Source organism: Megalops cyprinoides, chromosome 19 (genome assembly GCF_013368585.1).
Source record: "Megalops cyprinoides isolate fMegCyp1 chromosome 19, fMegCyp1.pri, whole genome shotgun sequence".
Classification (NCBI taxonomy): domain Eukaryota; kingdom Metazoa; phylum Chordata; class Actinopteri; order Elopiformes; family Megalopidae; genus Megalops; species Megalops cyprinoides.
In genome coordinates, this window is record NC_050601.1 from 10,161,563 (window position 1) to 10,176,681 (window position 15,119).

Genomic DNA, 15,119 nt, shown 5'->3' on the forward strand with positions numbered 1-15,119 from the left:
ACATTCACATTGGGCTGTAGAAAACAAAATAAAACGTTTTCATTTTAATTTAAGTTATTATTTTATCCAGGAAAAATATATTTTTTAACTCTACACTTAAAAGTAGTGTAAATTTGCATTGCGCTTTGCTGTCCAGCAACACTTTGTGAAAAAAAGTTCAGACTCCTTTCCTTTGTTTACTCTGATATGTATATAAATATATCTGTATAGACATTGCATATTACAATATTACAACTGATAAATCTAATAATGCTCATAACAGTCCTATGTATTAGCATTGATCAGCATTTGTCATCATATTGCGGTTTTCCAATCGTAAGATACTTGTATTTTGACGTAGGCCTACTACGCACAGTTCCTCACCCGGAAGCAGTCCTTATTGTTTCTGGATTGAAGCTGGTGCGGGCTAATTCGAGCTCCTTCAAGCCAGCAATAGTAAGCAACACTAGACGTATCCTAGTAGTAGTTGTCTTGTGTTCTGATATAGCCTGCTAAAATTGATTTCCTCGAAGTAGAAGCAACGAAAGTAGTTGCTCAAGTGTTGGTAAGATGCATACGTTACCATTTAATATCGCGTAAACGTCATACTTTTAACGGATGCTAGCTAGCTGTGTGGCGGGCGGTAATAAGCAGCAGTTGAACTTGATAGGAATACCTTTCATCCAGCTATCTTGGTCGCTAGCTACCACCGATTGTTAGCGCTACTGCGTTTTGGGCATTCAAATGTCATTTATCTCTTTTTGTAGCTGGCGGTATAACGTAAAATTTGTATATATCTGCGGCGATAATACACACTGTAACTTGGCTTAGCTAAATGAGACATAAGGGCTGCCCAAAACACTACTTACTAAATGGGCAGTAAGAGTTGTCAGTTTGCATGATGCAAGTAATATGTTATTTTGTTTGCAGAACAAGAACAAGAGATAAGACAAAGGGACTGAGTCGCCTCAGTGATGGCCAGGCCTATGGGGGATAGCCACCGTAGGTTTCTGCAAACCATGATGACACTTGGCATAGTAGAAGGCTCAAAGGCCAGGGCACTGCACCGACATTGTTGTGAGGCGCATGGTGGTAAGGAAACACACTTTGTCTAAATGGTGACTAGAAGCAGTACATTTACATTGACATATATTTTGATTACAGTATAGTTCTCACCTAATATATTGTAGCTGAAAGCCAAATTCACCTCTGTCAGCCTTCAAAATGCCAGTCCAACAGGGCAGGCATTTTACCTGTTGTGCACACAGTTGAAGTGCCCACTCCACTTTTAACAGCAATGTTAAAGTTTAATGTGACAGGAATTTGATTTCTGTATCATTATGGTACTGTTGTGTTAGAATACGTAGTGGATGAGTGGATGTCAAAAATCTACACACACTATCTGAAATTTCAGCTTTTGTTGCCTTAAAGGCTGAAATCAAGATAAATTACTGTGAGTCAGACTTTTTCAACTTTTATAGAGAGTGTGTGTATATATATATATATGTATATAATGTTTTTCAATTAGACATTTAAATATAAACGCTTCAAAATTGGTAATAACCCCATCATTCCTTGGTTGCATAGGTGTGCACACCCTTCAGTTAATACCTGGTGGGAGCACATCTTGCTTTAATAACAGCAGTAAGTCTGTTTGGACAAGTCTCTGTCAATTTAACACACCGGGATATTGCTCCCACTCAAATTGCGAAGGACCTCTCTATGCATACCCTCTTTAATTCAGTCTGCAGATCTTCTATAGGGTTAAGGTCCAGGCTCAGACTGGGCCGTTCCAGGCTCTTGATCTTTCTTTTTTAGCCATTCCTTGGTTGATTGGCAGCAGGTTTTTCCCGCAAAATCTCGTGGTGGCTTGAGCTGTTCATTTTCCTCCTCTACTCTGAGTAGAGCCCTCATCCCCCCTGAAGAGAAACATCATTATAGCATGATGCTGCCACCACTATGCCTGACAGTTCTTAGGTTGATGGGCTATGTTGGCTTTATACCAGCCAAAGCATTTGGTATTTTCAGACCACAAGAAGCTTGCCCACATGGTGTTTTGAGATCCAGTGTTTTGTCTTGCATAGTTCAGGTTGAACTGGATTCAAACTAGTTCTATTTTATAAGAAGTGGCTTCTGTAATGCCACCCTGCCCCGAAGCTCAAAATTATGGATAGCATGCAGCAGCAAGATCCCAGAGGTCTGTTGTTAACTCCTTGTTGCCCATGGCTGTCTCTGCACACAGCTATGCACTGTGCAACAAAGAATACTTAAGGGAATGCCTACATGAACAACTCATTTCATTCTGATCTAATCATAATCACTTTAGCTGATCTCAGAAAAAGGCAAATTAGCTTTGTGCAGGATTTGGAAAGTCATTGGTAATATCTCAACGCAATTACAGTTACCTGTACCAAGGTATTTTTAGCTTCCTATTTTATTGCTTTTCATAAATATGTAGTCTTTCATTTTTACTGTGATGTTGTAACCTAGCATGTCTAAATGAAATTGAAAAAAGTTTGACTTAATTGGTTTTCATTTCCAGCCTCAAGGTTGCAAAAACTAGAAATTTAAAAGGGTGTGTATATTTTTAAGATCCACTGGACTCAACAGTAACCTAAACAGAAATATGGTTGTTTCTTAGCATGCACTCTCTCTTCATATAGCACATTATGCCCATGACAAATTGGATGAATTTATCGGCGTCATCAACACACAGCTACAGCCAATGTTCATGCAGATCAGAAAAGGAATGTCGGAAGATGATGGTCTTCAGTACTATGCTTTGGTCAGTGCTATGCTTGAATGTCTCATGTGGGTCTAACAATTGACGGGCTCCATAGTCGTGTTCCTGTTGCATTTTTTGAGTCTTGTGTCAATTTTAATATTAGTTAACAAGGCTATACTTAGTGATTCCACAAATGCATAAAATGTATGAGTGAATGCATATGGTTTAGGATTAAAACTGAATACACATCTGTAGATTTTATTGTACTGTTTGACATTCTCTTCTTTTGGTTCCCACTGTGTAGTTTACGTATCACACGGCTGCATCTTTCAATGGAACATTGATGCTAGTTTCAACTTAAGAAGTGCTTTTGTAGGTGTGAACCAAAAAATCCTTACCTTAAATCTAATCTATTATCGTAATTATTATAATTTAGTGAAATATGGGAAGCTGGGTGCATGTGTCAGAAATGGACACCATTTGTGTGAGGGCAAGTTGTTTGAGACGATATGAACCGCTGAATTATTACGCATGGTTCGAAACAGTGGAGAAATATTCTTGCTTTTTCTGGCTCATGTAAGATCCAGTATAGCATTAATATGAGAGCAAGTCTAGAGTTATCATGCCAGATGGCATCCTTTTGGATCCCAAAGTCAGGAAGAGAGAGGAGTGGTTTGGCAGTGGAAACAAGCATAGGAATTGTTTTCAAGTCTTGTTAACTCTTGATTGCCATCAGGGTAGTTGCACTCTGTCATACTTCGAGTTGAACACCTTAGCATTTATGTCTCTTATTCAGGTGAACATTGCTAAGACAGATGTGACCAGAATGTCATCTGATTATGCAGACAATGAGCTGGAATTGTTCAGAAAAACAGTGAGTGCCAATTCATTGCATATGTCTGATCTTTATTTTTTTGTGTTTTTTTGTCTTCTGTTTACAGCCAATTTAGCAATCTATACTTTTCACTAATAGCTATGCATATTTTTTAATCTTGGTTCACTTTGTATTAATGTAGAATCCCATTACAAGAGTAGAGACATTTAAGTCAACATTCCATCAGATATTACAACAGTCTGTTTGTCTATCAACCAAATTTCCCTTTTCAGATGGACCTTATTGTTGATTCAGAAAATGGAGCAGCTTCCTCTACAGACATTCTGAACTGTGCTGACAGCCTTCAAACAAAGAAGATGAAGAAGAAAGAGACGGAACAGGTCCTGAATAGGTTCGTCCAGGACAAGTGGCTGAATGAGGTTTGTAGAAATACTTAGCAATGAAACTTGAAATGGATCTTGAACCAAAAACACACAAGTATTTTCAGGTTTTATTCCCCCTGATATTGCTAATATTTTACATGACTATATGGCAGTTGATTGACTGTTAAGCATGTTTTGTCCTAAGGAGTGGGCTATTTTATGTTTTTTTGTTTGTTATTTCTTAGAAACACGGTGAATACACGCTGAGCACTCGTTGCATCATGGAGATGGAGCAGTATTTCCGGGACGTTTACCAAGACCTGGTCAAACTTTGCCACATGTGTCGCAACATTGCATTTCAGGTAGAGTTATTCTGAATGCACTGTACTATAAAGGAAGGCTACACCGAAAAATAATAGTTGCTTCTGCCACAGGTTTGTGGACCGGAGGTTGCATGATCACCTCTGTCTGTTTGCCTGTTCAAACAGTATAACTGAAGTGGATAGTAATTGATAATAATGGATTTGGGTGAAACTTGGCAAAACGATTAGGTTTAAGGGCTGCTATGACAACTGCCTGGGGTGGTGATTGTATGCACTGAAGTGAATGTTGCTCTTGCTTGGATATGTTCAACCAAGAGCAACACTAATTTTTAAAATGGAGGTAGTAATCTTGTCACTAAATCCTGACCTTAAAGTGTTCAGGTCATTTAACTGTGCAGGACCTTTGCGGATTCACTGACTCACTGATATTGCCTTACTCGGCATATTCTCATATTCTGTGTAAGACATATGCTGACCCTTGGCATGCTCTGAATATTTAAATACTTAAGTCAAAATTAGAATATTACATGTAGATGTGGTTATTGAAAATATTTTCTGGTTACAGAAAACCATGTTTGATTTCACACATGGAAGGTGGCACATGTATTGTAGGCTACTTTCTCCTAATGTAAGGAACGACATATCAAATGACAATCTTTCATTGAGGTTTTCATTTAAATATGAATGTTTCCCTTTTAATTTCATGAATTGCACTTGTGAATTACTTGCTTTTAATATTATTTTATTGTAAGATAGCCTTCAATATCAGTGGATGTCAACTGATCCTGACAACTGGACCTTGTCACTTGTTTATGCCCTTCTGGATATAGTCTCTCAAGATGTTAATCATTTCCCTGTCATTATCTCACACTGTGGTTTTATGAAAGGGTGTCATGTATTAGCCAAAGCACATTTTTGCTGTACAAGCACATTGTTTCATCAGTGTTGATTTGACCGTGGAGTTGAGTAATCAAATGCCCAGTCGCACAAGTATAGTTAATGTGATGAGTTATAAATCAGGAGCAATCAAGCTCCAAGGAGGGTGTTATTTACAATTGTAAAAAAGTATGTATAGCAATTAGGGGCTGCCACAGTGCAATTTTTAACCTTGATCTTAATAATCCTAAAAACAATTTATTAATGCAGATACAGTGATTAAATGTAAAATAAAATAAAATAAATGATTTTATGCTAACCTTGTTGCAAACCTGGTGCTATTTAAAGAATTAGAAGTAACCAAATTGGTTCTGTGAGAAAATGAAAACCGATATAAAGTGATGCTTCGATGAACTAAGCTTTTGTAAAACAGCCTTGTCGGGGCTATTGACTTTTGTTTATGCTTTCTATGTTAATACACATGCTGATATTTTTCCTCCTCAGAGGACTGTTCTTGCTTTGTATTTGGACGTTTTAGCATAAAATAGCTGCTGTGGGAAAAGTGAAGAATCTGGCTTTTCAGAAGAGAGATACACTAAGTGGGAAACAGGGAAAATGGTGGTAAAGTGTAATCTTTTCTGTCCTCAGAGCCAAATCTGCGAGAACCCAGGCTGTGGCATCAAAATGCACCTGCCTTGTGTTGCCAGGTACTTTAAAGGTCGCACTGAGCCACGCTGCCCAGCCTGTAATGACTTCTGGCCGCATGAGATTCTAGGTAACAAACCGTTTTATTGCTTTGGCAATCTATGAATAACAACAGCTTTTAATGTAGTGTGTTAAATTTAGGACATTAATGCCAATGTTTTGCAAGTATTAGCAGCTGCTAACTTGTAATTTCATGCTTTGTTTGCCCTTTTGAACAGGTGGTTAATTGCCATAAAGAATGTTCTACTTGATTTTTTTAAAATAAAGTATTTTAGTGCTGTGGCTGTGTAGTGTGATTACACACATAGCAATGCTTTTAGCAATAGTGTAAACTCCAGATTAACTATTCCCTTACCATTATATATTAAAAATAAATAAACACCAAGGAATAAATTTCCACCTAAAAATACATTAATAAAATATCATACATCCTCATGTTTCCTTAGCAGCTTATCAGTGTTGCTCTAAGCAAAATATTGGAAAAAGAACTTGTACAACAGATAATAAATGCCTAACAGAAACTGACATTTTATTCTAAAGATACTGATTGCTTGGTTGGTTTGTCTTCCTTCCAGAGATCAGCAGGCCTCTATCTCAGTCCCCCAGCCAATCTGCAGCAGCTAAGGAGAACACAGCCCCCATGCCCTCAGCTTCTCATTCAAGGAGACAAAGAATGTGAATACTTCTCTATTTACAAGCAATTTGAAGCTTCATTTATTAGGCTTTCAGGCCTTTTCTTGTTAGGATGTAGTCAGTTTGTCTGGTTCATGGATGCTTCTGGTTACTGTTTTTTTTACTCTTGATTGTTAAATGTTGTATATTTTAAATAAACTTTTATACACTTATACTGTATTGCCATTCATATTTTTACACTTTACAAGAAAGGTGTGTGATGGGATATTTTCACAGAAAAAGTCTCACCCACTGGGTAACTATTAAATGTGTACACCTAGAGTGTTTTTAAACATTTTAATTAAAAGCTTTTTGCATAAATAGAAGACACCTGTAGTTCATTAGACTGCTTAATTTGATCACTGCTGCTAGTGTTTTGAATAAAATATGTAAATGGCTTAATCACAAATGAAAATACATGCAGGAATAATTAAAAGCATAATCAAATATTTTAATTACATAAATCAGGGCTATTAAGAATGTAACAATACTTCCCCCCCTATATTATATGCAGTAATTAACCTAAATGGAGGAGTCATTAAAGCTTGGGGCATTTTTTTCCACTTACTGAAGTACCTCTTGTCCAAGGGTAGCCCCAATCTTCTATGTTTTTGCTTTCCCTAAACCAAATGACAACAGCATTGATAGTTTTCCTTGCAAACTGGTTTAACATTTAATGTTCAATATTACATTCACACTATGCATTACAATTTCTTAGTGCCTACAGAATACGGCATTAAGTTCAGTGATCACAAATATGTATTGCAAATATTCACTTCATTAAATTCATTCAACATTAAGAACAGGACTGGGAAAATGGCACACTTAATAATGAAAATCGCATCAGTGGAGTCTTATTGCTTGCTAGAAATGCCGATCTGACAGGCCTACAGATGGAATTCACACCAAAAGAATGAAGGTGTAAGTTGATTATTCTTAGTGGTGTAGCGTGTCTCTGTACCTTTGTCGAAAGACCCATGAAGTTTGACCCATTATTTCACTGAATGCTTTAAGAATACTTCACATTGCTGTTGTTTTTCCCAACTGGTTCACAACTGTCACAACTGGTTCAGTTATGCTAAGACAAAATAAAGCCACAGAACAATCACCTTCAAATCCACAGCAATACCTGTATTTAATTTCCGAAAATATACAAATCCGCCTAAATAAGTGAACAGACAAAGCTCAGAAATAGGGTTGTGTCATCTGTCATGACCACCAGAAGCTGACAGAGAAACTGAGGTCCAGAGCGCGTACGTATGCCAGTACTGGACTGGGATGAAACAGTGACCTCTCCAGGCTTCAGAACACAATCCTGGTAGGGGGCCTTCATAAAGTCTGGGAAACGCACCACGTCCTGGGTTCTCCACATCTACCTGAGACATACAAGAAACATCTGCATCAGTAATACATCACATTACGTATTAACTTGCACTAACTGAAACTAAGACAACCTAAAAACTGGGGGAAGAAGTGAATACATAAAACCCGTAAGTCACATACATGCCAATAGACTGAAAAATATTACCATAACTCCAAGGGAAAAATACAAGTACATAAGTAACAAGTGCTACAAGTGGCAGGTGCTAGAGGGAGGGGATTGAGATGCAGTGTGAAGAAGAGGTGGAACGTGGTTACTTCAAGACAAGTTATGATAAGTACTAATGTTAATTGCTGAAACAATCCTCAGTGAAAAAATGACACCAGTGCACTATGACTGGAAATTAGCTTTGTGGGTTGGTTCTAACTGCAGTCTGGGTTGGTTATGAAGGAAACAAAAGCTGCCACCGGGCTTGTACTTCCTCACATGGGACTGCTGGCCCATCTATGCATGAGTCATAATGAGTTAACTTTAGAACAAGTACAAGAAATGAACAACAATTACAACAAAAAGACATGCTTTAAAGACTGACTACAGTGAAAATCAAACATTTTTTATCTTACAACATTTTATCTTAATACATTAATAATAATAATAATAAAGACTCATTGAACCCACCCTGTCAGAAAAGAATCATCTGCGTGAAGCAACATGAACTACACAAAAAATAATAAATGTTCAAAATAAACCATTTCACAGTTGGAAGATGCATTTCACAGGCCATCAAAATAAATGAAAGCTTCACTGACTCTTTGTCATCGGTTCTCAAAACACACAAAAGAAAATACTTTAGAGAAATTAGGAAATGAAACCAAAGTTCCATAATGAGGACTGTATGCAAGTTCCTGTGGTTCCTGTGTGTGCCTGGGTCTGTCTGTCACTTGTTCAATCTTGTCTCTTGAGTCATTACTGGGAACACTTAGATAACAGGTCTTCTGGCATCAAAACACACCCTTATACCCACCTTAATTAAAAAAGGCTTAATTAAAAGTTTTTTTATGGACAGCAATTCACTAATTTATTGGCAGGAAACCATGTATTGCTCCCACACAGACACAATTTTTTCATTCCAAAAAAATGGGGGTAAAATTCCACTGGAGTTGGACTTTATTCATACTACCCCTCCAGGAACATTTATTATAGTCCATATCAGTACAGTATTTCAGTCCAGGCAAACCCAATCAAAGGAGGAGAGACAGCAGATGCTGACTGACTGCTTTACCTGACTGGTGTTGTGCAGCAAATGAGACTGGTGAGGGTAGAGCTTCTCGCTGTCCTGTGGCGAGTACAGGCGGATGTACTTGCTGCCGACCACCTGTTACAACAAAGGGGAGTCCAGACATCAGGAAAGGGATGACTGGTCTAATGCGCTCCCACAGATACTGAGCTCCCGCACTACTTCCGTAATCCATCCAGGAGTTTCCAGTTGGTGAAAGGAGGTTCCAGTGCTGTCTGCTTTTATCTTCATACAATTGCAGAAACAGAAATTTAAATGTGATGCACACCATCTACATATCTGGTCAATATGCAGAAACTCTGCGGCAGTCCTCTCTGTGGACCAAAGTGTCACACTCACCTGGGCCAGGAAGTTCTGCTGGGGATCCTGGTGAAGGGGCGACTCTGTCCCTGCAGGACCAAACCAAGCATTGATGGTGATGTCGTCTTCATCTCCCTCCCCGAGACAACAGTAGTCAGGGATACGGATGTCTGCTTTCAGTTCAGGAACCTGGGCAATGAAATGATAAATAATACTTACACATAAATCTATACCTCTTCATATGACAGGATATATTTGTTACATACTGAACATACGCAGGCTTCATTGCATCCAAATATCTGTGATCAAATGGCTATAATTCTGGTTTCACAAAGGACTCTTTGAGGTTTCTGAATTTTACTCAATTTATAATGTGAACTGAATACTGAATGGCCTGCTACCAGACAGGGTAGGTATGAAAGCAAAAGTAATTTGAAAATGGCTCTTGCTGGTCTCTTACGGGCCCTTTTAAGGCAGCAGGAACAGGTTGTTTATTTTGGCTGCTAGTTGTCACCACAAAGGCATGACTGTGCTTGCAAACACTTAAAAGGGACATTTGTTTGGCAATGGTGTCACCAACCTAGGCATGACAAGAGAGTTAGGTAGCTAGCAGCAACAAAGTGTGAAGAGGCATACTTATGATGACTCATCCAGCTAGCCAGCTGTCTGCAAAATATGAACCTAGAAAGCTTTACCTGCTCACTACCAAGCTACCCAACATTCTGTATCTGTTAGTTTGTATGATCTGAAACACTATGTTAACTGGCTCACTAGCAAACTGGTGAGTTTTGCCAAATTTTAAAGTCACAGTTTTTAAGTCAGTATTTTACATTCACTAGCAGTATTGCCTGTGTTGTCCTTAGCTATTGCCAGCTACAACCTTTTAAAGATTGCACTAGACATTTTAAGACCTCTATGGTTTCAGGGGGTGGAAAAGGAATTAACTGTTCTGTAACATAATACAGTTTTCCTTGACTTCTGAGGTAACATAGTTAGCTGTTGCTAACCACTGATAACTCTGCTTACTCTTGTGCTTTCTTATTTTCACATTTGTGCACTATCCTCAAAAGTGTTGCTTTAATACCTTAAGTTACAGTGTCAACCCTAGTGACCTCTCAGTTGAACTGATGTGGATCCTTGTTGAGGTAGAATAACTCAGTGGCTTTTAAAATGGATTGGCAGCTTTGCCCATATGTGCATGTATAAAACAGCGTCTGAGTATTGAATTTTGTGTAAAAGGAAAGAAACAGGAATACGGATTAATCAATAACTGCCTTCAAGGGGAAACCACAGACTGAGGTCTGTGGGCGGTGTCTGACCTGCTCAAAGAGTTGATGCTGGGCCAGGTACCCCATGCGGCTGCCCTCTTCCTATGCATGTGACAGAACATAGCGATAGAGAAAGAGAGAGACCTCATCACCATGGAACATGATCTTCCTAGTGTTTGAAAAATGGAACACAAAATAATTACACACTTCAACAAAATGATGCACTTACTTGTCCAAGGATATAGCGGTCTATGAACTCATTGACCGTGAGCAGTTTCTGTGACCATTCTTCATCAGTGTACCTGGAGCCCACTTCAATAGGCACTGTTCGACAGCCTGCCACTGTCCGCAGGTAGTCTATGCTTGAAAGGTGGGGAAGAGATTACTGGCTGAAATGCCAACGTGCTCCGCAAAAATGCTACGTAACATGATAGACATTTGTGTACTTTGTTAAAATGGAAAATTATCATTAAGGCAAACTTCAGTTTGTTCAACCTTACAATTTCCAATCATTCAACTTGAAATGCACCTTATTTTTTATTAATATATTTGTGTAAAAGGTTATATGTAGAGACCATGCAACTTGAGCACCACCTGAAGCATGTTTTTGACCACAACATTGATGGACAAGAGAAAGAATACAGCACACTAGTTTTAACCTTCTACAGCAGCTAAATAAAATATTACCTCCAGCGATGATCCTTGAAGGCAGGCCAATGGTCTATTATTCCCTCTAAGATGACAGGCTTTTGGGGGGCCAGGAAGTCTGATCTGAAATGATCCAAGGAAGGGCACTGTATCCTGGGGACTGCTGTACCTGGATTAAGCTCAGGTTCAAGGCTGCAGACCCTCTTTACTTTCTGTGATGGAAATGGTACAAAAAAAAAAATCAATGCCAGTTATCACTTTGCAGTTGTTTAGTAACCGCTAGATGACCAAAACAAAAGTCAGCAGTAACTTAGTTAAAAATGCAACATCAAAAGGGATGCTTCACAGACTCTGACAAAGTGATCAGCTAAATCTGTGATTCAGGGTCCAAAAAAACCATTTGTGCATTAAAATCAACCTTTGAACTTGTCCCGCCATCGGGGCTGCCCTCTTCTGCAGGCCTCTTCTTCACTTTATCCTGCAGGATCCCCACAAGAGTCTGCAGTATGTCATCCATGATGGCAGCCCCCATCAGCAGTCCCATGTCACATGTCTTTATGGCCTCCCGCAGCTTGGCTTCCGACACCTCTCCGTGGCACAGGCTAGCCACCTTGAACAGGCAGCCGTATGAGTAAACGCGTCTCCACTCCTTGTCCACGTCTCGCCAAGTCCCTGTGTTGAGCTTCTCCCAGGAGAAGTCCAGGATGATCTGGGCGGTCTGCACCCGGCGGTGGGCAGACAGCCCGCTGTAGAGCTGTTGCCTGGCATGTTGTAGCACTGCCACTATGCTGGGCTCCACCTTCTCACTGAACTCAAGGGGAAACTCTGCCTCTGTCAGCGGCAATGCTGATTTTACCTCAGGCCATGTGTGAGCCATGGTCTTAGATGTTCTCCAAACTCTGCTGAAGAACACAAGAAAATGGTCTTGAATGTAGCATGGCTTTTCAGTTCTAAAATCATCAACAAGTAAGGTAAGTAAGAGAAGTGGAAGCAGCACCAATGTAATATGCTGGGGTAATGACTATGTTTGAGCAAAGCAACAAAACATATGAAACATCTAAATACAATAACTCCACTGGATTGTAGTCCTATTCCCCCTCCCTTCTATGCAATGAAGAGCTACTGAAGTCCAAGTTTTCAGATCGCTTCTCCCATTGGTGGAAATTTTAGTTGACGGGAAATGGTTACTTACACGCGGAAAATGAAGGCAATATGGCAAAACGTATGTGGCGGCTAATACTATCGTAGCGTTTACAATTAAATTCAGAGTGATACAGAGGAGCTGTACTACAATGTAACTGCTAGCTACGTTTATTTAGTTATCCTGGTCGGCTATTTATCTACATAGCTAGTTAAATCCGAGGCAATGTAGATAGCTAGCTAGCAAGTAACTTGAGAATTTTGCGCATCTTATACAACGAGGACGTTCCAAATGTCTTGATGTGTAACGCTTAGTTTCTGATGCTCTTTTAATTTTGAAAAATATTCAAACAGCACAACACGTTTTCCATTAGAAACTGTCTTACTGCGCTAACTACTAGGTACCCTCCTCTCATCGTCAGTTCCCGTTGCTTTGCGAGTTACATAAAATACAGTCCGTGTGGAAAACCACACCGAATCGAACATGTTGAAACTGAGATGCGGCAGGATTGGCGTATTGAATGACGGCCAAAGGCATTCCTGATAAATCGATCGTATGTCCACCCTGGCCAAAATAAGCACCCCTCAGATCAATAGTTTCCGTATTGAAATATCTGAGCCGTTGTTTTCCCTCATGTCTTAGACGAGCAATACTGTAGACGGTTCATCAATGCCATGTGCAAAAGCTCTGTAAAAATCGGATGTTTCTAATGCAAACTTCATGTACAATACACGTACAATACATAATCATTACAATACATGTTTATCTGTACTGGGGGTATACAAAACAATAATAACACCACATGAAAGACTAATATTATGACTCACAATTGAAATGAGGCTCTTCACATGTTCATATTAATGTCAATTCTAACTGCCAAGGGGAACATTGATCTGGAGATCTGTTGTGGTATGGGTAGCCATCTTGTGGGAGTCGCTGGGTCCAAATATTACTCTGCATGGTAGAATCATGGCCAAGGAATATGAAACCATTTTAGAGGACCAGGTACACCCTATGGAAAGTAAAAATGGTTTCTTGAAGATTTTCCCATATTCCAAGACAGCAATGCCCCCATATATATTGTTAAATGGATTAAAGAGTGGTTTTATGAACACTGGGATGAAATAAAACATGTTTGATGGCCTCCCCAATCACAGGATCAAACATCTTTCAACCTTTATGAGAAAGTGTGGAACATAGAGTGCAGAGTAGATTTCCACCTCCTTCATCTCTTAAAGAACTGGAGGCTTTCATCCTTAAAGAATATTCCAAACTCCCACTAGAAGCAGTGCAAGACTTCACTTAAAGCTGTTCTGAAAGCAAAGGACATACCAAATTAGTTAATAAAGTAATCAGTTACTAAATATTCACTGATGGTTCATTGGTGAACCTAATCAATCAAAACATATTTTGTAGCACATTTATATATGTGAATTTTCACAGAGCTCTGGACAAAGCATGTGTTCCAGATCATATTGAAAAACCATAAAACAGTTGAAAATTTTACCCTAGGAAGAGCTGGTCAGGTGATGCCTTGAAAACAGTGGGGAGGTAAACAGTGAAATAGAGACACATGAAAACTAACAAATGAAATGAAAATATCCATTAGTTCACTACAAAGTCCAGAGGCTGTTAGGTGGCTGGAGGAATGACCATTGGTGGACACTGTTAGGCTCCCTCAGTGCAACATACTGTGTTGTGTATCTAGTTTTAATTTATATAATTGTTGCAATATCATTTATTTATTCTATCAACCACTTTCTCTCGATGACAGAAATCTGAATATGCACATCAAACCCAATATAAATGAATATGTATTCACAAACCAAAATGCATAACTATATAATTACCTTCTATTTCTCAAGGACCTCCTTACCAAACAATCAACATGTATTTGCCCTGGGCTAGACATTTATAAAAGAAAACCATTCCATAGACTGTAGTACATCAATCTGACCATACATGCAGACACATGGAACAATTCCCTGTTTTTCATTTAACTTTTTTTACCTGATTGCATGCCAAAATTGCTTGTTATGCACATTCATTAAGCACCCAGGCTCTTGTGCTTGTTAAGTCAAGCATTCCACTCTGATCTTAAAGTCATAACACAACACAGGACAGGGAAGGAAGTGGGACATGACCACTTTTCAGTCTGTAAACCACACAAGCTTATCTTATCTGTTCCAGATTTTATGAAGTACCTACATGGTTCCAACCCCGTGTGAATTACTGTACTTTAGTGAACTGCAAAATAAAATAGATGAAACATGCAGGAACATGCCAGATACTGCAAAAGAATCTTACTTCAGTGCTCCTATTAATGTATTCAAATCAACATTCCAATGCAGAAGCATGAAGCCACAAGTGTTACCACAACTGGAGGAAGTCCAAAACACCTTAGTATCTTTCCTTCATTAACAGAATGAGCAGCTCCAAAAAGCCAGCAAAGTAGTTGTAACTGCCTAGAAGTTCTCTGTTTAATTCTTATGTATGTAGGTACGTTCTTATTAAAGGGCAAGTGTTCAACAGACAGTATATGACTTAACAATTTCTTGCCATTTTGACCTACTGCTTGTTGTAAGGGAGTACTGTCATAAGGCCGTATGTCTTTTTTGGATGGATTTTATTTGTCAAATGACAACATCTGTTCAGTTGTAATTCATT

The 15,119-nt window shown here is 39.0% G+C and overlaps 2 protein-coding genes across 2 annotated transcripts; one reads left to right on the top strand and one right to left on the bottom strand.

The window, feature by feature from the left end:
- Positions 1 to 405: 405 nt before the first annotated feature.
- nsmce1 (NSE1 homolog, SMC5-SMC6 complex component) lies at positions 406 to 6,484 on the top strand. Its single transcript, XM_036552843.1, has 8 exons — positions 406 to 544; positions 910 to 1,071; positions 2,643 to 2,764; positions 3,501 to 3,578; positions 3,812 to 3,958; positions 4,147 to 4,263; positions 5,749 to 5,875; positions 6,381 to 6,484. The coding sequence occupies exons 2-8, from the start codon at positions 954 to 956 to the stop codon at positions 6,482 to 6,484; spliced, it is 813 nt and encodes a 270-aa protein (XP_036408736.1). The 5' UTR covers positions 406 to 544; positions 910 to 953.
- A 1,156-nt stretch (positions 6,485 to 7,640) lies between these two features.
- kdm8 (lysine (K)-specific demethylase 8) lies at positions 7,641 to 12,857 on the bottom strand. Its single transcript, XM_036553107.1, is given in 11 exon segments — positions 7,641 to 7,736; positions 7,739 to 7,763; positions 7,766 to 7,834; positions 7,836 to 7,853; positions 9,081 to 9,173; positions 9,435 to 9,584; positions 10,715 to 10,765; positions 10,893 to 11,025; positions 11,351 to 11,523; positions 11,730 to 12,213; positions 12,504 to 12,857. Coding segments are annotated over 10 exon segments (1,221 nt in total). The 5' UTR covers positions 12,189 to 12,213; positions 12,504 to 12,857; the 3' UTR covers positions 7,641 to 7,686.
- Between the last annotated feature and the right edge of the window lie 2,262 nt (positions 12,858 to 15,119).